Raw genomic sequence first — 23,133 nt, 5'->3', positions numbered from 1 at the left:
GCAGACAAGTTCAAAGCTGTGACAAATGAAGGTGTGGAGGTGGGGTGGGGGGTGGGGTGGGGGTGGGGGTTGGGGGGTGGGGGGCGGTGGTGGGTGTAACGGGACAGAGATAGAATGTAGAAAAGGGGAAATCTGAATGGGGAAACAGATTGGTCCGGAAGAGGTGCGACTGGCAACAGCAGAAAATGAGAGCAATGATTAAGATCTGTTCAAGAGAGACCATTTTATTAAGGACCCCACGCACCCCGGACATTCTCTCTTCCACCTTCTTCCTTCGGGAAAAAGATACAAAAGTCTGAGATCAACCGACTCAAGAACAGCTTCTTCCCTGCTGCTGTCAGACTTTTGAATGGACTTACCTTGCGTTAATTTGATCTTTTTCTACACCCTAGCTATGACTGTAACACTACATTCTGCATTCTCTCATTTCCTTCTCTATGAATGGTATGTTTTGTCTGTGCAAGAAACAATACTTTTCACTGTCTACTGATACACATGACAATAATAAATCAAATATACAATTCCCCTGGCAATAAGCAAAAACGTTCTATTAGCTTTCTGAATCAGCTATTTCCTAATTTCTGATAAGCTTCAGAATCACTTTGTGTTGGAGCCGCAGTGTAACTAAAGCCCGAATGGCAATGTACCTTCCACCCCAGTTGGGCACTGCTATTTACTTTTCCAATCAAAGAGACTTCAGCTGTTTTGAATGTACAAGGTGGGCCTATTACTCGCTGTGCAGGTTCAGTTCCTGTTTAGATCCCATGTAAGTGACAGTTGAATGTTTGAGGACAAATACATTTGGTGTTTAGGGGTTTGCAAACGATCGGTGTTAAGTGTCAGTGCGATATTTACAAAAGGAAGTGTGCATGCTTAAAACAAAGCTCTAGAACTTGCATTCAGCGCCGAACCAGATCTCAAAGATAGTTCTCAGAAACAAACTAAATACAATACAAATGTATTCAAGAGGGGCTGGAAAGAGCACTTGAGGTAATGGGATCAAAGGCTGCCTCCAGTTCCTATGTTTCTATGTCAATTCCAAACATTCCTCCTGACTTGCAATAAATGCAGGTTGTTTTGCTGAGGCAGTGGGAAGTATAGACAGAGTCAGTGGATGGGAGGCTGGTTTGTGTGATGGATTGGGCTACATTCATGACCTTTTTCCTTGGATTTGATTTGTCACATGCATTATTATTGTCACATGTATTAATATACAGTGAAAAGTATTGTGTCTTGTGCGCTACACAGACAAAACATGCCGTCCACAGACATAGAAATGAGAGAGTGCAGTATGTAGTGTTACAGTCATAGCTAGGGTGTACGAAAAGATCAACTTAATGCAAGGTAGGCCCATTCAAAAGTCTGACCCTGTAGTTTTTTGCAGTCTTGGGCAGAGCAGGAGCCCAGACCAAGCTGTGATACAACCAGAAAGAATGCTTTCTATGGCGGATCTGTAGAAGTTGGTGAGAGTTGTAGCTGACATGCCAGATTTCCTTAGCAGGAGGGAAGCGATGGCCTAATGGTATTAACATTAAACTATTAATCCAGAAACTCAGCTAATGTTCTGTGGTCCCGGGTTCGAATCCTGCTGTGGCAGATGGTGGAATTTGAATTCAATAAAAAAAATCCGGAATTAAGAATCTACTCATGGCCATGAATCTATTGCCAATTGTTGGAAAAACCCATCTGGGTCACTAATGTCTTGAGGGTAGGAAATCTGCCATCCTTACCTGGTCTGAACTGTATATGACTGCAGAGCTGTTGCAATGTGGTTGAGGGCAGGATTTTACAGTTTTGGGACAAGCGAAGCCATAAAATCCCGCCCGAGTCAACGGACCTTTCTATGGTTCGCCCCTCGCACGTGGCGGGTGGGATGGTAAAATTCTGGCCTGAATCTTAAAATGCCCTCTGAAATGGCCAAGCAGGTCATTCAATTCGAGGGCAACGAGGGAAGGGCAATAAATGCTGGCCCAGTCAGCGATGCCCATGTCCCACAAATGAATAAAAAAAGGCACCTTAAGAGTTCATTTAGTCATGCTGTCTCACAGCACCAGGGACTGGGTTCGATTCCCGGCTTGGGTCACTGTCTGCGTGGAGTCTGCACTTTCTCCCTGTGTCTGTGTGGGTTTCCCCCATGTGCTCCAGTTTCCTCCCACAGTCCAAAGACGTGCCGGTTAGGGTGCATTGGCCGTGCTAAATTCTCCCTCAGTGTACCCGAACGGGCACCGGAGTGTGGCGACTAGGGGATTTTCACAGTAACTTCACTGCAGTGTTAACGTAAGCCAGCTTGTGACACTAATAAATAAACTTTGAATGAGTTAAACTGTGGCCCACACTGAGTGATGTACAATCTAGTTAATGGGTCGTTTCAGGAAATCGGTAATCTTTGAAATGAAGTATTGGATAGAATGAATGAAGGATGTTACCTGAGTGCGAATGTGGTTAGATTTTTCAACTATTGACTCATCTGCCCTGCATTGCCAACATTCCTTTCTGGTTTCAGCGTTCCACATGTTTCCTCTGGGATTGTTGAACAAATGCAGACTCCGCAGGGTTGAAGATTTGGCAGAGTTTGTAATCTTCATGATTTGAAAACAATGGCCCAATTAACCTAGGGAGGGGAAGGCGAGGGGGACGGATGGGGTGGTGAAGAGATGTTGCATTTCTCAGAATACATACCTTCTCTTTTGTGGTGTCTTGCATAGTTATTTACAAGAAAAAGTGGGGCTGTGTTTTATCCAGTCTCGAGCTTAAAACTTGCCGGGACAGGAACCGACAAGAAGCCGCAATTTAAGTACAGTTAAAAGTTTAATCGTTAGTCACAAGTAAGGCTCACGTTAACACTGTAATGAAGTTACTGTGAAATTCCCCTAGTTGCCACACCCCGGGGCCTGTTCGGGTACACTGAGGGTGAATTTAGCATGGCCAATGCACCTAACCAGCACATCTTTCTGATTGTGGGAAGAAACCGGGGCACCCGGAGGAAATCTACGCGGACACCGGGAGAGTGTGCAGACTCTGCACAGACAGTGACCCAAGCCGGGAATCGAACCTGGGTCCCTGCCATTGTGAGGCAGCAGTGCTGCCAAGCACGTAGACCGAGGAAATGGCAGTACAACCTGTAACAATTTCACATATTGTATGCACCTTTGTCATTACCTGAGTGAAATATTCCAGCGTTCTCCAGCCTCCTTCTCTGACCATTTATCAAAGATTCCAATGTCAACAGAACAATTGCTTTGCAGTCCGTGCCTCGGAGTTGAGATATAGCTCTCCAGTGCAGTACCTTAACTTTCCTTTCTGTTTATTCTTCCATGGGATGTGGGTGTCACTGGCAAGGCCAGTATTTGTTGTCCGTCAAGATGTGTTGAACCGGAATGGAAGCAAGTCACTCCCGATCCAGAGGACACTGCCTAAGAAGGAAATTGTATTGTAGAAGACATTCTTAATCCAATTAAACAATTTCTTCAATGGTGGGCCATTGACTGTCCCATACAGTGAGTGGCTTGCCAATGTTAAAAGGGTTTTTACATGCCCTGCACTCTCTCTGCTGCCGGGAACATCCCAGAGACAGGACCAAATGTTTAACCAGTATCTTGATTTGTCACTTTGATGTATTGCTATTTAACTCGTGCTGCCACAGTGGGATTTGAACCCCTGTCCCCAGAGTGTTAGTAAGGACCTTTGGCTTACTAATGACATTAGCACTATGCCACCACCTCCCTGGTCAGGATGAGGGTTCCTCTATTCTATTGTGTTGCAGTTGGACATCAACAAGTCAAGAGTGGCTCCTTCTGGTCCATGCACAGTATATGACTACAATCACAGAATCTCTAAAATGCAAAAGGAGGCCATTCAGCCCATCAAACCTGTACTGACAACAATCCCACCCAGGCCCTATCCCCGTAACCCCACATACCCTGCTAGTCCCTCTGATTTTAAGGGGCAATTTGGCCTGGCCGATCTATCAAACCTACACATCTTGGGACACTAAGGGGCAATTTAGCATGGCTAATCCATCTAACCTGTACATCTTTTTGGACTGGGAGAGGAAACCCACGCAGACACGGGGAGAATGTGCAAACTCCACATAGACAGTGACCCAGGCTGGGAATCGAACCCGGGCCCCAGCGCTGTGAGGCAGCAGTGCTAACCACTGTGCCACTCTGCTGTGGGTTACTGCTAGAGTTCCCTTGCTTTCCTTCACTGAGCAATACAGAGAGTAAGAAGTAGCCATCACGTTGAGTCTGATCTGACCCCATCTCTCTGATCCCCAGATGAAGGGAGATGGGGTGGTGAGTGAGTTCCAGCCATAAATAGAAGTAATAAACCTTCAGGCACCTTAATCTAATTGCAAACTCTTCATGGTCTGAAGATTTTTGACTCAAACCCCTGTTGACGACTGTTAGCGTAGCACCTTCCATGACTTCAAGACAACTCAAATCCTCCATGGCCAACGAAATACTTTTTGAAGTGTCATAATGTCAGAAACGCGGCAACCAATTTACACACAGCAAGATCCCACAAACAGCGATGGTCTATTAGTCAATTATTTTAGTGGTGCCTTGGTGAGGGATAGACATTGGCCAGACCACCTGGGGACAGTAACCTTGCTTTTCAAAGTAGTGCCGTGGGACCTTATGTTCCACCCGGACATCTTTTTAAAAATATTTTTTAAAAGTTTGTGACTGCTTTCTTCAAGTTACAAAGCCAGAATGGACAGGGCAAGCCCTTAATCCATCTCCTTGCTTGCTGCAGAAACCAGTTCCAATTCAAATTGGATCCAGTTCATGGTCCCCAAAATAGAGACAAACAAGATCCAAGCTGAAAAGATGAGGCATTGTCCCCCCCCCCACCCCCAACTCGGGCTTCATCTGACGCTTGATGTTAACCAAAAGGCTGAGAAATGATCAGATCATCCGAAAGACAGCATCTCTGTCAGTGCAGTACCGTGGGAGTGCTGCTCTAGAACTGCCGGCCTAGTGTTTGTGCTTGATACAAGTGAATCTTGCCTCTTTCACATTGAGAGGGACAGCACAGTGGTTAGCGCTGCTGCCTCACAGTACCAGGGATCCAGGTTCAATTCCAGCCTCAGGTCACTGTCTGTGTGGAGTTTGCACATTCTCCCCGTGTCTGCGTGGGTTTCCTCCAGGTGGTCTGGTTTCCTCCCACAGCCCAAAGATGTGTGGGTCAGGTTGATTGGCTATGCTAAATTGACCTTAGTGTCAGGGGGACCAGCAGGGTAAATATGTGAGGTTATGGGAATCGGGCCTTGGTGGGAATGTGTTTGGTGCAGGCTTGATGGGCTGAATGGCCTCCTTCTACACTATAGGGATTCCATAATTCTGAGACCACAATAGTAAAACATCACTATTGGGGGGACATCTGTTTACAATGCTCCTAACTCCAACAACCTGAACTTATTGCCATTGTCAAGTAATTCTGATCTCAATTAATGTACAAAATGTTCTGTGCATCATTTTTGTCTTGTGGCATGTTAGGGCTTGATGCATTGCTCGTTGAAATCTTATGTGAGCTGACTTGACACCGGATATGTACTTTGTACAAATAAAGTGGATATGTTTCTGGGCACTGTTAGGGTAAAAGAATGCCTGGGAATCCTCAGTGCCAGATGTTTTATGGAACTGGTAGTTAAGGAGTAGGCGGCGCAGTGGTTAGCACGGCTGCCTCACTGCGCCAGGGACCCAGGTTTGATTCCCAGCCTAGGCCACTGTCTGTGTGGAGGTTGCACATTCTCCTCGTGTCTGGGTGGGGTTTCCTCCCACAGTCCAAAAGATGACAAACACGAGGGGTCACAGGTTCAAGGTGAGGTGGGGGGGGGGCGAGGCTTAACTCAGATGTCAGAGGGACGTATTTTACACAGAGGGTGGTGGGGGCCTGGAATGCGCTGCCGAGCGGGGTGGTGGAGGCGGACACGCTGGGATCGTTTAAGACTTATCTGGATAGTCACATGAGCAGACCGGGAATGGAGGGATGCAGAAGAGTGGTCTAGTTGGACCAATGAGCGGCGCAGGCTTGGAGGGCCGAAGGGCCTGTTTCCTGTGCTGTATTGTTCTTTGTTCTTCCTGTGCAGGTTTGGTACATTAGCCGTGCTAAATTGCCCCTTTGGTGTCAGCAGAGCTAACCATGCATGAGATTATAGGGTAATGGGGATAGGTGGGATTGTGTTGGTGCAGACCCGATGGGCTGAATGGCCTCCTTTTGCACTGTAGGGATCCTATGGTTCTCTGGCCTGAAAGCTTCCCTGAACAGGTCGAACGTCTTCACTGACCTGTGCAAGGTCCTGGCTTGTGACGGACCAAAATGGAGAGGGTTTCTTTGGAGAAGTGTTGAACTCGATGAGAAGCTCCATAGGGAGCGTGCAGAGGTGAAGTCAAAGCTTCGAGGGAGTGTGCGAACTCCAAACAACCCACCTGACCCGATCCCTCGAGTGGTACAGTGGGGGGAGGTGGCTGAAGGAGAGATGCATTGAGCACATTTTTGCCCTCAGGCAAATTGAGAGTTCAGCCCAAAACCTCCAATGGCTTAGTCCACCGGAGTGACGGAGAATTTGGACCCCACCCAGTCGAAAAGGCAAGCAAGGCTTCACTCTCGTGGTGTGTGATCTAACCTGCCTGCTTTAGCTGATCTCTCTGTTGAGTGGACTGCTTTGTGGAAGAGACACCCAGCGATGACTCTTGGCCGTGGGCTGGGGGGGAGAGTGAAATGGGAGCTGTGCCTGGGCTAAATGTTTTGTCTGAATATTTTGTTTTCCCTCTTTTAAAGTCTTGACTCAGAGAGGCAGGAAGGGTGAGTACCATGTTGCCTTCTCTTTTTGCTGGTTTCACGGTTTCAGATTTAGATCTCCAGAGTAAGATGACATTTGTTTTGTGTTGTGACGTTTCCACCTCCCCCCCCACCTCCCACCTCCCACCCGTCCAGCCAGGACAATCCCAGAGATAATGCACAATCTTGAATTCTACCCTCAAATTCAGCAGAAGGATTGTTTGCAAATCTGAAATCATCCTTTGTCTTGAATCTCCACCTCCCCCTGGTGTTCATTCTGTTCAAACCCGTCCTCGTACACAGTTTGTGTTCAGAGAACTGGCAACACTTTTTAACATTTTGATTTGATTTGATTTATTATTGTCACATGTATTGGGATACAGTGAAAAGTGTTGTTTCTCGCGCGCTATACAGACAAAGCATACCGTTCATAGAGAAGGAAAGGAGAGAGTGCAGACTGCAGTGTTACAGTCACAGCTAGAGTGTAAGAGAAAGATCAACTTAATGCGAGGTAGGTCCATTCAAAAGTCTGACAGCAGCAGGGAAGAAGCTGTTCTTGAGTCGGTTGTTACGTGAACTCAGACTTTTGTACTATAGAACCCTGCAGTGCAGAAAGAGGCCCTTCAGCCCATCGAGTCTGCACCGAACACAATCCCACCCAGGCCCTACCCCCATATCCCTACATATTATACCCACTAATCCCTCTAACCTCCGCATCCCTGGACGCTAAGGGGGCAATTTCTTAGCATGGCCAATCAACCTAACCCGCACATCTTTGGACTGTGGGAGGAAACCGGAGTACCCGGAGGAAACCCATGCAGACATGAGGAGAATGTGCAAACTCCACACAGACAGTGACCTGAGCCAGGAATCGAACCCAGGACCCTGGAGCTGTGGAGCAGCAGTGCTAACCACTGTGGTGCCGTGCCGCCCGATATCTTTTGTATCTTTTTCCTGATGGAAGAAGGTGGAAAAGAGAATGTCCGAGATGCGTGGGGGGTCCTTAATTATGCTGGCTGCTTTTCTGAGGCAGTGGGAAATGTGGACAGAGTCAATGGATGGGAGGCTGGTTTGAGTGATGGACTGGGTTTTGTTCACGACCCTTTGTAGATTTCTGTTGTCTTGGACAGAGCAGGAGTCATTCCAAGCTACATACAACATTAGTAAAAGTTTGTGAGAGTTGTATCTGATATACCAGATTCCCTCAGTCTTCTGAGAAAGTAGAGGTGCTGGTGGGCTTTCTTATAGTGTCAGCATGGGGGGACCAGGTTGTTGGTGACCTGGACACCTAAAAACTTGAAGCTTTCAACCATTTCTACTTCATCCCCATTTAATGTAGTCAGGGGCACGTCCTCCACTCCACTTTCTGAAGTTGATGACAATCTCCTTTGTTTTGTTGGCATTGAGGGAGAGATTATTGTCGTCGCCCCAGTTCACCAGATTCTATTCATGAGCCCTGGTCCCAGGATATTTTTGACTTCCAGCCTCCGCACCCCTGTGCCCCCCCCCTTCCGCTCCTCTCTGTACTTGTCCCTTTAATGAAATTGGACCCCCCTCTTTCCTTTCTGCACCAGCCCGTTTTGTAGATCAGCTGAGCTCTGCCTCTGCTGCCTGTTTGATGTGCAAACAATTGACTCTCCACTTGGTTTGTCGAGTTACTGAGACAGAAACTGCCGGGGAGGCTCGGCAGTCGGCTGGCCACTGCGGGGAGGTGGAACCTGAGCTCACGTTTCAGGTCTGGGTGACCCACTCCCTCAGATGTATGGGGTCATCGAGGCAGCAGAGAGACAGGGCTCAGAGAGGGGAGCAGAGGATGAGAATGTATCATCTCTTCTACACCCCTGTGGTTCAAATCTCTCATCTTTTACTCTGCTTCTTATCTCTGTGACCAAGTTTCTGACCATGTGGCCTAATATCTCTATGTGTCTCTGACTCATTCTGCTCCTGTGAGCACCATAAGACCAAAGATTTATTAGGATGCTACCGGGACTTGATGGTTTGAGTTGTAAGGAGAGGTTGGATAGACTGGGACTTTTTTCTCTGGACCGTAGGAGACTGAGGGGTGACCTTATAGAGGTCTATAAAATAATGAGGGGCATAGACAATATAGATAGTCAATTTCTTTTCCCAAAGATAGGGGAGTCTAAAACTAGAGGGCATGGGTTTAAGGTGAGAGGGGAGAGATACAAAAGGATCCAAAGGGGCAATTTTATCACACAAAGGGTGGTGAGTGTCTGGAACAAGCTGCCAGAGGTAGTCGTAGAGGTGGATACAATTTTGTCTTTTAAAAAGCGTTTAGATAGTCACATGGGTACGATGGGTATAGAGGGATATGGGCCAAATGCGGACAACTGGGATTAGCTTAGCAGTTTTTTAAAAAAAAGGGCAGTATGGACAAGTTGGGCTGAAGGGCCTCTTTCCATGCTGTAAACCTCTGTGATTCTGTAAGATGTAGGAGCAGAATTAGGCCATTCAACCCATCGAACCTGCTCTGCCATTCAGTCCTGCTGATATGATTCTCATCCCCATTCTCCTACCTTCTCCCTATAACCCCTGATCCCCTTATTGATCAAGAACCTATCTATCTCTGCCTTAAAGACACTCAATGACCTGGCTTCCTCTGCGGCAATGAGTTCCACATATTCACCATCCTCTGGCTGAAGAAATTTCTCCTCCTTTCAGTTTTAAAGGAGCATCCCTTCACCCTGAGGTTGTGCGCTCAAGTTCGAGTAACCTTGGGATAAGGTGCTATATAAATGCAAAATTGTAGTTGACCTGAGTTTGGAGTTTTTCTCCTATCTTATTTATTGATTATTTATCAGTCACAAGTAAGGCTCACATTAACACTGCAATGAAGTTACTGTGAAATTCCCCTCGTCGCCACACTCTGTTCGGGTCAATGCACCCTAACCAGCACGTCTTTCAGACTGTGGGAGGAAACCAGAGCACCCGCAGGAAACCCACTCAGACATGGGGAGAATGTGCAAACTTCATACAGACAGTAACCCAAGCCGAGAATCGAACCCGGGTCCCCAGCGCGATGAGGCTTCAGTGCTAACCACTGTGCCACCTCCTGTAATGACCTTATGATCAGAAACATGCTTTGGGAAACTGTGTGGCCAGCTCTGTGCTTTATTCCCCACTATATGGGTGGCACGGTGGTCAGCACTGCTGCCTCACAAAGTCAGGGACCTGGGTTCGATTCCCGGCTTGGGTCACTGTCTGTGTGAGGTTTGCACATTCTCCCCATATCTGCGTGGGTTTTTCCAGGTGCTCCAGTTTCCTCCCACACTCCAAAGATGTGCAGGTTGGGTGTATTGGCCATTGTGGGGGATAGGAATTCTGTGATCTTATTGTAGCACAAGGAGACAGTCCCCACACCCGTATTGTGGAAAATCCTCCACCACTTATACTCAAAGATTTATGTCATATTGTACTTTGTACCAGGCCTCCAGGAGGGAATAGCATGAAATCACACTGAGTCCATGTTTAGCAAAGCAATGTCCTCTCTCCAACCACTCCATTATTAATAGTTGGTTTGTTTTGAGAATATAAGATTCTGGCAGCTTTAGATACTGAGCGAGTTGATGCGATGTAATATGTGATAATTAAGGTTAATGTGTTTAAAGTACAAATTACATCTCAGGACTAAAAGGAGCAATTTTAATTCGGTAAATTAGCAAGATCATTATCGGAGCCACCTTCCTTTGATGTGTTGAGTGCAACTTTGCGACAGATGTCACATTCTTGATTTTATATCATCTCCGTCTGGTTTTTAAAAATTAAACTGCTCTAATTGCACACATTGAAACGCCAACCCATTCTCTGACTGTCTGAGCTAATGCTGTTTTGTTGCCATGCCAAAAATGATGACTTTCTAATTTAAGCGTAGAACCACCCTTAACAAAGCAGCCCGCTAGACTGACATCGCATCCATCACCACGTTAAACATTCGCTTCCTCCATCACTGACACACAGTGGCAGCAGTGTGTACCATCTACAAGGTGCACTGCAGGAACTCACTCAAGGCTCCTTTGCCAGCACCTTCCAAAGCCACGACCACCACCACCTCGAAGGACGAGGCCAGCAGATACCTGAGAACAGCATCACCTGGAGGTTCCCCTCCAAGTCACTCAGCATCCTGACTTGCAAATATATCGGCCATTTCTTCACTGTTGCTGGGTCAAAATCCTGAAATTCCCTCCCTAATAGCATTGTGGTGTACCTATACCACAGGGACAGCAGCAACATGGTGGCACAGTGGTTAGCACTGCTGCCTCACAGCGCCAGGGACCTGGGTTCAATTCCCTGCTTTGGTCTGTGCGGAGCCTGCACATTCTCCCCGTGTCTACATGGGTTTCCTCCGGGTGCTCCGGTTAGGTACATTGGCCATGCTAAGTTCTCCCTCAGTGTATCCGAACAGGTGCCGGAGTGTGGCGACTGGGGGATTTTCACAGTAACTTCATTTGCAGTGTTAATGTAAGCCTACTTGTGACAATAATAAATAAATGAGCATGCAGCGATTCAGCTCACCACCAACTTCTCAAGGGGCAATTAGGAATAACTTCTGGCTTAACCAGAGACACCTACATCCGTGATAGAATCAAAAAAGAATTGAAATGGAAGGGTGTGATACAGTGCAGAGCTCGACTGCACTGATCTTTGGACTTCCGGCAGCTTCATAACCACATGGGAGTGGAGATGTATAAATGTGTTGTCAGTTGAAGGGAGCCAGTTACAGTAATGTCAATGTAAGCTTTATGCTGCATTTGGTAGTTTCGATCCATGTTTAACAAAGCTGTGTGTGACTCAATGCACGGAGTTTGCTTCCTTTTAAACATCAAATTGGACTTAAAACTACTTCCTTTTTAGGTGTTGGCTGTGAAAGGGTGGGTAGCGCTTGCATCAGAGCAGCGTTCTTGGTTCACAGTCTCAGCCCAGCACCATGGGAGTGCGACACAGTTGGAGGTGCCATCTTTCAGATGAGATACCTCATCAGCCCTCTTCTGTGGACGTGTGAGACTCCGTATTCAGAGGGCAGGGGTGTTCTCCCTGATGTATCGGCCAATATTTATTTTTATTTGTTCATGGGATGCAGGGCGTCACTTTATTGCCCATCCCTGAGGGGGCATTTAAGAGTCAGCCACATTGCTGTGGCCCTGGAGTCACATGTAGGCCAGACCAGATAAGGACAGCAGATTTCCTTCTCTAACGGGACATTCGTGCACCAGATGGGTTTTTTCTGACAATCGACAATGGTCATCAGTAGATTCTTAATTCCAGATTTTTGTTGAATTCAAATTTTACCTGGTGGGATTTGAACCTGGGTCAGAACCCTTAGCGCTTTACCCTGGGTCTGTGGATTACTAATCCACTATGCCACTGCCTTCCCTCCCCTGCTCTCTCGCTCGCACTCTTTTTATTAACAGCAGATTATCTGGTCATCACCTCGTCGTCTCATCTCCTACATCCCAGCAGCGACCACACTCCGAGAGAGTACCTCCCTGGCTGCAAAGCGTTTTGGAACATTGTCAGTTTGTGTAAAGTTTGTGAGTTTGTGTTAGTATATAAATGCAAAAATTCTTTAGACGGAAACACTAGGAGGCAGGCAGCATAAAGGTGTTGGCAGGCATATTGCTATCTGTGGGAGCTTGCTGTGCGCGAACTGGTCACAGCAGTTTTGACACCACGACAGTGACAGCAGTTCAGAAGAACAAGGCTACCTCATTGTTACTGTGAAGCGTTCTCACAGCTGGTGGTGTGTGTACAGGTCAGGGGCACGTCATAGCAAACTGCATATACGTGAAGAGGGTAATTTGAGTAAGGCGTCTAATTCCAGGATGATGTTTTGCCGAGGAAGTGTAATTCTCCAAGAGGATCTTCCAGAGTCACACACTAATGTGAAAAGATTGAGTCATTTGGACCAAGAGAATGAAGTGAACTTTCTATCAAGAGGGAACCAAGTTATATTTCTCTGGTCCAAATAGCATTATTTGTGCAAATATACCAATAGGCTGAAATGGGTCATTGCTTTGAGTCAAGATTTTACAGGAATTGGACTCCTGTTAGGCAGTCCGTCAGGGTGGAGGCTGACCTGTTTCCAGTCCAGATCAGTGGCTTATTCTGAGATGGTTTACGAGTCCATTGCGCAGTTGCAGACTCTCTCACATTCGGGGCAGGTGGTGTTTGAAGGGTTGGGGAGGTGGGTCATAATGACGTCGCCTCGTAATGAATTCCCTCAATGTGTTTGGTGCCTTCGCGAATGAGCCTCGTCCCTTCTGGAGGGTCACAAGGTCCTCCCGTGGGCCAGTGGGAATGTCTCACCTGTTTTCCGAGATGCTTTTGAGAACATCCCAAAGATCCTTACAGTGTTTCTGCTGTCCTCCTGGGAATCTCCAGCCATGACAGAGTTAAAACTTGAGGAATCATATTGGGAGTCTGTCTATTTCAAAAAGTACTTCCTAAACTGTGAGTGCTTTATGAGGTCTTGAGACTGTTATGACTGTTACATATATGCACGTTTTTTTCTTTCTCTCTTTTTTCTCTCTCGCTCTCTTATTCCTACTTTCTTATTCCCTCTTTCTCAATTCCTCTTTGCCTCTCTGGCTCTCTTTCTCCCTGTCCCAGACTTATTCTCTCAGTCTCTGCCTCTTTCTCTCTCTCTTGGTTTCTGCCTCGTTCTCTCTCTCTCTCTCAGCCTCTGCCTCATTCTCCCTCTCTCTGTCGCTGCCTCATTCTCTCTTTCCGTCACTGCCTTGTTCTCTTTCTCTGTCGCTGTCTCATTCTCTCCCTCTGTGTCTCTGCCTCATTCTCTGTCTCTGCCTCGTTCTGTCTCTCTGTTGCTGCCCTGTTCTGTTTCTCTGTCTGTGCCTCATTCTCTCTCTCTGCCTCGTTCTGTCTCTCTGCCCTGTTTTGTCTCTCTGTCTCTGCCTCGTTCTGTCTCTCCGTCTCTACCTCCTCCTCTCTCTCTGCCCCTACCTTGGCCCCTCTTGGCCCCAGCCCCTCTCAGCCTCGACCTCTGCCTCAGTCCCTCTCTGCCTTGGCCTCTCTTTGCCTGCCTCCGAGATGAAATTTCTGTTTGATTTTAACTCTTCAAAAGGCCATCCTGCTTGGTGAAGTACTCGGCAAACACTTCTGTTCGTAAGGGGTGGAATGATGCCAATCTCATCAAAATGCATCATTGTTTTGCACTGTGTGATAAGACCCAACACAAGACCAACTGTTCTTCCTTCTCGAACAATAGGAGATTTGCCAAGCTGTTTCGTCATGGGGCCAAGTCCTATTTTTCCAGAATAAATGCCTTTATTTTCTCCATTCTATCACATCATTTCAAAATGGGTCTTAAAGAGTCAGTGACCAGCGGTGACCTGTAATTTGGGTCGAACTCATTCCGTACGGAGACTAGAGATTTCTTTTCCTGATAGATGGCTGGAATCTAACAACATCATGCATTTGTGTAGCACCTCCAGGGTGGTGAAGAAGCTCCAAGGTGCTTCACTGGAGTGAATTATCAAGCCAATTTTCACACTGATAGGAGATACTTGGACAGTTGACCAAAAACTTGGTCAAAGAGGTGGGTCTTAAGCAGAGCCGCAGAGGAGGGAAAAGGGGTCTAGGGAGAGTTTTCCAGAGTTTAGGATCCAGAGTGGAAGCTGTGGGCATGACCGTTGATCAATGCTGAGGGATGTTTTATTTACTTATTCATGGGGCATAGGCGTTGCTGGCTGGTCAGTATTTATTGCCCATCTTTTGTTGGTGGTTGAGAGTTGACTGTATTGTTTAGATCTGGAGTCACGTGCAAGCCAGACTGGGTAAGGACGGCAGATTTCCTTCCCTAAAGGAACCGAATGGGTTTTTCCAACAATCGACAACAGTTTCATGGTCATCAGTAGATTCTTAATTCCAGATATTTTTCATTGAATTCAAACTCCATCTGCTGTCGTGGTGGGATTTGAACCTGGGTCCCCAGGGTGTTAGCTGAGTTTCTGGATTAATAGTCTAGCGTTAACACCACTCACATTCTGTCTCTCCACCACCTTCCATTCGGAAACAGATACAAAAGTCTGACGTTAAGCACCAAACGACTCGAGAACAGCTTCTTCCCTGCTACTTTTGAATGGACCTACCTCGCATTAAGTTAACCTTTTTTCTACACCCTAGCTATAACTGTAACACTGCATTCTGCACCCACCCCTTTCCTTCTCTATGAAAGGTATGCTTTGTCTGTATAGCATGCAATAAACAAAATTGTTCACTGTATACTAATACACGTGGCAAATCAAATCATATCACTGGGCCATCGCCTACCCGTTGGAGAGATGGTAGAAGGATTGGGTCTGAGCGAGAGGCTAGGGTTGGAGGAGTACAGAGACTCTGGAGGAGGTTGTTGAGATAGAATCGTAATTGGGAAAGTTGAGGCCCTGGAGGGATTTGCAAATTCCATTTTTTTTGAGTTTGTGTCCAGTCCCTTTCTAAAAGTTAGTCCGGAATCTGCTTCCAGGTCCCTTTCAAGCTATTGTCCTGTGTTTAATTGATATTGGCAGTGTTATGCCACTAAGTTAAGGAAGGAAAAATCTTCAAGAGCATGGGACAAAAGGATTTTCTCTGTATGGTACAGAATACAATGATTTCAACTTCACCAAAACCAAATCCAAAGCTCCTTGAAATGTGGCCAGAACCAGATCTGGGAGATTTGACAAGCCTCCAGACCATTTGAATTTATAAACTCAATGAATCAAAGTTGGGGGGGGGGCCCGTTCCCATTCCACTCCCCTGCCCGTCCCTCCCCCTATCGCTGTAACACTGCACTTCTGGCGTGGCAAATCCACCTAACCATCTTTGGAGTGCGGGAGGAAACCGGAGCATCCGAGGAAACCCACGCAGACACGGTGAGAACATGCAAACTCCGCACAGGCGGTGACCCAAGCCAGGAATCGAACCCGGGCCCCTGGCGCTGTGAGGCAGCCGTGCTAACCACTGTGCCGCCCGAGCGACATTGTGGGCGCTTTATAAATATACGTTGCCGCGGTGCTTCTGCTTCTTGTGACACGGGTTTTGTCTTCTGTCCTCCCAGATGTCATGGCGGCCTCTGTATCGCAGCTCGAAGTTCCGTCACGTGTATGGCAAAGCAGCCACGAAGGAGAATTGCTACGACGGAGTACCTATTACCAAGAGCGTTCAAGACAACTATTTCTGTTCTGTCAACCCAAAGTTCATCGCTGTAGTGACTGAGTGCGCGGGAGGCGGAGCTTTCTACATCATACCCATTGGCCAGGTATGAACTTCAACCTTTTGACCTGAAAATGGAGGACATGTTTCTGATTGGTTAATCGCTGATTGTTTTAACATCCTGGTTCCAGTAAGCATTGCCTTTTCCCTCATCTTATCCTTCCTCTAATTTCTAAGTGTTTTCTTTCCTATATTAGTTGGCAGCACAGTGACACAGCGGTTAGCACTGCTGCCTCACCGCGCCAGGGACCTGGGTTCGATTCCCAGCTGAGGTGTGGGGTTTGCACGTTCTCCCCGTGTCTATGTGGGTTTCCTCCGGGTGCTCCAGTTTCCGCCCACTGTCCAAAGATGTGCAGGTTAGGTGAATTGGTCGTGCTAATTGTCAGAGGGACTAGTTAGGGTAAATATGTGGGGCTACAGGGACAGGGCCTGGGTGCAAACTCGATGGGCCGAATGGCCTCCTTCTGCACTGTAGGGATTCTGTGAGAGCACAATAATAAAACATCACTATTGGAGGCACATTACTATTCTATGAATCTTATGATCTGATTAACTCTCCATTCGCAAAAAGAAATGTGGTCAGTAGTCAGGGAAGTCCAGGTGAAAACACCACGGTCTGGGTTTCCATAATTTATTTTGTTATATCTGTGTTGATTCTGCAGCGAAAGAGGCCATTTGGCCCATCTGGTCCATGCCAGTATCCAGATGAGTTCCCTCCCTTCCCTTTTCTCTCAGCCTATCCACATATCATTCCCTCTTTCTAACCCTTTCTTCCTCATGTGTTTAAATGGATCTAGATTTGCCTCGAGTGCTCCCAAGTTTCGCATTCTCAGCATTCCCTGTATCTCCTGAATTTCCGATTGGATTTATTAGGTCTTTTATTTGAATGACAGAAACAGTTACAGCCCCACTTCCGAGTTAACAATCCATCCAATGGCTTGAGCGAGGCAATGTGAATGGCTGAGGTGCCACCAGGATTGGATCTCCCAGGGCAGGGGCTCAGGGTGTGGCTGGTCTTCCCTGGACATCCCAAGATTCGAGCTGTTCCTCATGTTCCACCTGTGGACCAGAGTGGTCACATCTTCCCAGCCCCTGTCTTCGAGCAGGGAATGGGTTTTCCTGATTTTCTCGAGGGGCTTCACCACTCGGGTCAGTTGCCAAACAACAGTTGGTGATGTTGACCTTGGTCAGACCCCACTTGGAGTACTGTGCTCAGTTCTGGTCACCTCATTACAGGAAGGATGTGGAAGCCATAGAAAGGGTGCAGAGGAGATTTACAAGGATGTTACCTGGATTGGGTGGCATGCCTTATGAGGATAGGTTGAGGGAGCTCGGTCTTTTCTCCTTAGAGAGACGAAGGATGAGAGGCGACCTGATAGAGGTGTATAAGATGTTGAGAGGTATTGGGTGGATTCTCAGAGGCTTTTTCCCAGGGCTGAAATGGCTGTCACAAGAGGACACAGGTTTAAGGTGCTGGGGAGTAGGTACAGAGGAGATGTCAGGGGTAAGTTTTTCACTCAGAGGGTGCTGGGTGAGTGGAATCGGCTGCCATCGGTGGTGGTGGAGGCAAATTCAATAGAGTCTTTTAAGAGACTTCTGGATGAGTACGTGGGACTTAATAGGATTGGGCATTATAGGCAAGCCTAGTAGGTAGAGATAAGATTGGCGCAACTTGTGGGCCCAAGGGCCTGTTGGTACTGTAGTTTTTCTATGATTCTGTGTTAGCATTCAACCTCGGAGGTGAACAATGGAAAGGTGGGGCTGTCACTGGTGTGTAAGGTGTGTAGTGTGTCCCAGTAGGGACTATGAGATTTCAGACGAATGCGGGAGTTATTTTTGGAGGACCTGAGTCAGTGGGAGAGCCTCGATAGCGGTCAGTCAGTGATGGCCTTTGAGGAGGATCATGGAATCCTACACTGCAGGAGGAGACACGGTGGTGCTAACCCCTGCGCCACCATGTCAAGACTTGAAGACTCTTTGCTCTTTGATTTATAGTCGTAAGGAGACAATTCTTATTTTATATTCCAACGTTAAGGTATCAAAGCATCCGTTTCGTGGTTGACTTGGTTACACATAGTTTTTAAAAAAACTTAACATTAGGTTTAAAATGAAGGTTTAATGTCTATACTTCAAACAAGAGTTGACAGGCAAATGTGTTGAACCAACACGCTGGAAGCAATACTGAGGAAATGGAAATCATTACTTTGGAGATGACTTTGAATTGTTGTCTTTATGTTTCCATTCTACATGTTGCTTCACAGTTTTTCTCTGATGGTTTGACATCTGATTTGTCTTTGACTGAGGGCTAAATCTATAGATTTGGGCACTCAGAGGAAATTGCCACTGATGGCAACCTCTGCAATTGTAGAGATAGAGAGAGAGACTCGAGGCCTCCAGAATGGAGTGAAGCAGGCAACAGATCTGGGCAACTTACTAAATCCTGGCCGAAAAGCCGTGCGGATGTTGGAAAATGGAGATAGCAATGGGAAAGTGCTGTCAATACTCGAGAGAGTGATGTGGAGATGCCGGCGTTGGACTGGGTGAACCTGGTGTTGTCAGACTTCTCACTGTGAATACTCAAGAGAGTCAGGCAGCATCTTTGTGGGGAGACGTCTGACCTTTGGAAGGGCATGGGGCTCTCAAAGGAGGACTACCACCCCACGCCCCTCCCATGTGGAGCGTCAGCCCGTTTAGCTAAACCATGTAGCCAACGAGCCTGGAGGGCGATTAGGGACAGGCAGTAAAGAATGCCAGCCTAGGCAGCGGTGCCCGCAACCCGTGAAATAATAAACGAATGGGTAAAAGGGGTGAGCACCATGCATAAGAACATAAGAAATAGGAGCAGGAGTAGGCCATCTGGCCCCTCGAGCCTGCCCCGCCATTCAATAAGATCATGGCTGATCTGATAGTGGTTCAGTTCCACTTACCCGCCTGCTCCCTTAATTCCCTTATTGGTTAAAAATCTATCTATCTGTGACTTAAACACATTTAACGAGGCAGCCTCCACTGCTTCAACGGGCAGAGAATTCCAGAGATTCACTACCCTCTGGGAGAAGAAGTTCCTCCTCAACTCTGTTCTCAGTTGACTCCCCCTTAATTTGAGGTTGTGCCCTCTAGTTCTTGTTTCCACTCTAACCTCGCCGCTTCTACCCTGTCTAGCCCCTTCATTATCTTATACGTCTCTGTAAGATCTCCCCTCAACCTTCTAAACTCCAACGAGTACAGACCCAATCTACTCAATCTCTCCTCATAAGCTAACCCCCTTTTGCTAAGGGACTTTTGCCTCCGAGGGCTTATTACACATGGTAACTTCATTGCAGTGTTAAGGTTAGCCTTTTTGTGACACCGATAAATAACGTTTCACTTTAATGGTTGCGTAAGGTGCTATGTAAATGCAAGTTCCATGGTAGCGTGTTTGCTTCAGAAGCTCATTTTTATTCCTTGTAAATATCCCGATGCAGCTCACGCCCCTGAGGTCGGTGTCAGAAGTGGAAGCAAATTGCCTGATTACTGAGTATTTACAGCATCTACAGGAAGCAGACCTTGTAATCTGGATTAGAGATAACCTCCTATTGATTCCCCGTAATGACCTGTGTCTGCTTTAACCCAAGCATTTCAGCCTGTCATTACAGGAGGCTGTACACCAGTGGCTGAATGCTCTGAAACCTCCCTCAAAGTCTCTGAACCTACTTATTTCTGCCTTTTAATCCCCCTGTTTCCAGGTCGCGGCGCATTGTGACCTTATTCTGCTGGGTCTGCGTGACCATCTCCAGGCTTTCGATGGCAAAATGTTTTAACACAAGTATTGTTCTGTTAATAGACGGGGAAGATCGATCCTCTGCAGCCAAAGGTGTGCGGTCACAGAGCAAATGTGCTGGATATCAAGTGGAGTCCGTTTGATGACTACGTCATTGCTTCGAGCTCTGAGGATAGCACAGTAAGCCACACATTTCTCAGATTTCCACCCAATTTCTTCCTGCCAGACAAAGTTAACCAATGCAATCGATAGTAGGGCCATTCTTGATTCGTTCACTTGCACTTCTGGAAGATTTTTTACAAAGTTCCACACGAAAGTCTTGTTGAAATGATATCTGCAGTGAGCGAGGCCCACGATATGGACCTCTTAGAACACGAGCTCCCTGATTAGTACAGTAGTGGCTTGTTCGCTCGGGGGACCCTGTTTGTGTACATCATGTGGAGCATCAGGGTTACCGGCACTCCGAGTTTATAAGGAAGTACCTATCTAAGTGTTGCTGACTTGGGTGGCACGGTGGCACAGTGGTTAGCACTGCTACCTCACAGCGGGTTCAATTCTGGCCTCGGTTCACTGATTGCATGGAGCCTGCACGTTCTCCCTGTGTCTGCGTGGGTTTCCTTCAGGTGCTCTGCTTTCCTCCCACACTCTGAAGATGTGCAGGTTAGGTGGATTGGCCATGCTAAGTTGCCCCTTAATGCCAGGGTGGGCTAGCTAGGGTAAATACATGGGGTAACGGGGATAGGACCTGGATGGGATTGTTGTCAGCACAGGCTCGATGGGCCAAATGCAACTAGGGATTCTATGATTCTATGACAATGTAAATAAATCTACATTTGGTGAAGGGATACCAGCCTCGGAGGAGTTGTTTCAATATCCACATTTAGATTGTAAGACATTACATGCATTGGCAAAGGTGCAGAGGAAGGCAACAAGACAGATGGCACGGTAGCACAGTGGTTAGCACTGCTGCTTCACAGCTCCAGGGTCCTGGGTTCAATTCCTGGCTCGGGTCACTGTCTGTGTGGAGTTTGCACATTCTCCTCGTGTCTGCGTGGGTTGCCCCCGGGTACTCCCACAGTCCAAAGATGTGTGGGTTGGGTTGATTGGCCAGGCTAAGAAATTGCCCCTTGGTGTCCAGGGATGCGTAAATTAGAAGGATTAGTGGGTATAGTATATGGGGGTAGGGCCTGGGTGGGATTGTGTTCGGTGCAGACTCGATGGGCCGAAGGGCCTCTTTCTGCGCTGTAGGGTTCTATGATTCTAAGACGTACGAAGAGGATTGAGGAAACATTGGAACAGTTGAAACCTCTATGGATAATAAAGGAAGTCTTGAGGGGCAATGTTGTTATCGTCATATTATCCATCTCCAGATCATCTGCGAAGACTGTTTGAATATTCCCCCTGTAAACTTCAACTCATCTAGTTTGTCCGCTGTTCCCGTATCCTTCCAGGAATCAAGTCCCATTTAGCCGTCACCCCTCCGCACATTGATCGATATCAGTAATTCCTCGATTTAAAAACTCTCAGCCTTGTTGAGAAGCCCCTTTTTGGCCTGGTCCCTCTCCCGCTCTGTCTCCTGTTCCATCCAGCCTCACAGCCGTTTGACAAATCTGATCACCTTTTTTGAAAGTTCTTCTCAATTCTTTCACCAAACAGATTAAAATATGGGAAATCCCGAAATGCGGAGTCGTGAAAAATATAACAAATTCAAAGCTGGACCTCCAGGCTCACTCCAGACGGGTGGGATTGATAGAATGGCATCCAACAGCCAAAGATATTTTATTCAGCGCTGGATACGATTACAGGGTAAGGGAGAACATTTCTCTGACAATCCATCAGCAAGTCACCAATCTAGACTGTAATTCGCAACAAAAACAGAAAATGCTAAAAAATCTCAGCAGGTCTGACATTTCTCCAGCCTGTCTCTCGCTCACTCTCTCTCTCCCTGCCTATCTCTCTCTCTCTCGCCTCCTACCTATCTCTCTCTCTCTTCCTGCCTGTCTGTCTCGCTCTCTCACTCTCTCGTTGCCTGTCTCTCTCACTGTCTCTGTCTCTCCCTGTCTGTCTCTCTCACTTTCTCTCTGTCTGTCTCTCTCACTTTCTCTCTGCCTGTCTCTCTCGCTTTCTCTCTGCCTGTCTCTCTCAATTTCTCTCTGCCTGTCTCTCTCTTTCTCTCTCTCTCTCTCTCCCTGCCTTCTCTCTCAATCTATTTGCACTAATTTAAGATTTGATTTGTCCCAGGAAATATTTAATGTATTTTCTGAATTGGACACCAGAGGGAGCAGTTGTATAATGGGTGAAGCAGTCATAGAGTTCCTGGGAATGACTGAGAGCCATCTCTGCATCAAAGAGCTAGCATAGACAGCCTGGGCCGAATGGCCTTTTTCTGTGCAGTAAAACTCTGAAGTTTCCTAGGAATGCTCCTGAATGACTAAGGGGCTGTAAAACACACTGGGTTCATCACATTTCCTTTGTCTTTTGTTCCAGGTTATGATCTGGAACCTGAATTCAGGAGAGAGACTGATTCAGAATCCGGTAAAAATCCTGGATTGCCACAAGGATGTTGTGCTCTCCATGTCATTCAACACGAACGGCAGTCGCTTGGTGACCTCCTGCAAAGATAAGAAGATGCGAATCATCGACAGTCACACAGGAAAGGTGTTACAGGTTAGTGCAGAGCGCAGGGTTAGAAGTGCAGCAGACAGGTGCATTGATATAGCACCTTCCACTTGCAGAGGGGTGTCACAAAGAGCTTTGCAGCCAATGAAACACCTTCTGAAGTGCAGTCACTGTTTGCAAAGCAGGAAAGGCAGGAGCCAGTTTGTGCACAGAAAGCTCCCACAGGCAGCAACCTGACAACCATCAGTCAATCTGTGATTGGAGACTTGGCTTGTGGGCTGCTTATTGGCCAGGACACCAGGGGTGTGGGGGGCGGGGGGTGGGGAGTGTGGATCTCCACCGGTCATCTTCCAATAGAAACATAGAAATAACAAAGATAGGAGCAGGACGAGGCCATTCGGCCCTCCGAGCCTGCTCCACCATTCATTACGATCATGGCTGATCATCCAATTCGATAGCCTAATCCTGCTTTCTCCCCATCACCTTTGACCCCATTTGCCCCAGTTGCTGCCTCTTGAACACATTCAATGTTTTGGCATCAACTACTTCCTGTGGTAATGAATTCCACAGGCTCACCACTCTCTGGGTGAAGAAATGTCTCCTCGTCTCCGTCCTAAAAGGTCTACCCTGAATCCTCAGACTGTGACCACTGGTTCTGGACTCTCCCCACCATCGGGAACATCCTCCCTGCATCTACCTTGTCTAGTTCTTCTAGAATTTTATAATTCTCTCTAAGATTCCCC

At 47.2% G+C, this 23,133-nt stretch overlaps 1 protein-coding gene across 4 annotated transcripts in view; it reads left to right on the top strand.

Annotated features, from left to right (window-relative positions):
• LOC145343385 (coronin-2A-like) overlaps positions 1 to 23,133 on the top strand; it is a 127,651-nt gene that overhangs the window by 81,939 nt on the left and 22,579 nt on the right. For 2 of the 4 annotated variants that reach the window (XM_080189600.1, XM_080189599.1), the window contains 4 exons: positions 15,860 to 16,060; positions 19,835 to 19,951; positions 21,428 to 21,577; positions 22,259 to 22,438. In XM_080189600.1, the coding sequence (XP_080045726.1) occupies positions 15,860 to 16,060; positions 19,835 to 19,951; positions 21,428 to 21,577; positions 22,259 to 22,438 (648 nt within the window). Of the gene's footprint in view, positions 1 to 6,625; positions 6,811 to 13,206; positions 13,255 to 15,859; positions 16,061 to 19,834; positions 19,952 to 21,427; positions 21,578 to 22,258; positions 22,439 to 23,133 lie in introns of those variants that run through there. The other 2 variants (XM_080189602.1, XM_080189603.1) reach the window with 2 other exon arrangements.

Source organism: Carcharhinus amblyrhynchos, chromosome 5, assembly GCF_965287045.1.
Source record: "Carcharhinus amblyrhynchos chromosome 5, sCarAmb.v2.hapA, whole genome shotgun sequence".
NCBI lineage: Eukaryota > Metazoa > Chordata > Chondrichthyes > Carcharhiniformes > Carcharhinidae > Carcharhinus > Carcharhinus amblyrhynchos.
This window is presented reverse-complemented; position numbering and strand designations above follow the sequence as displayed.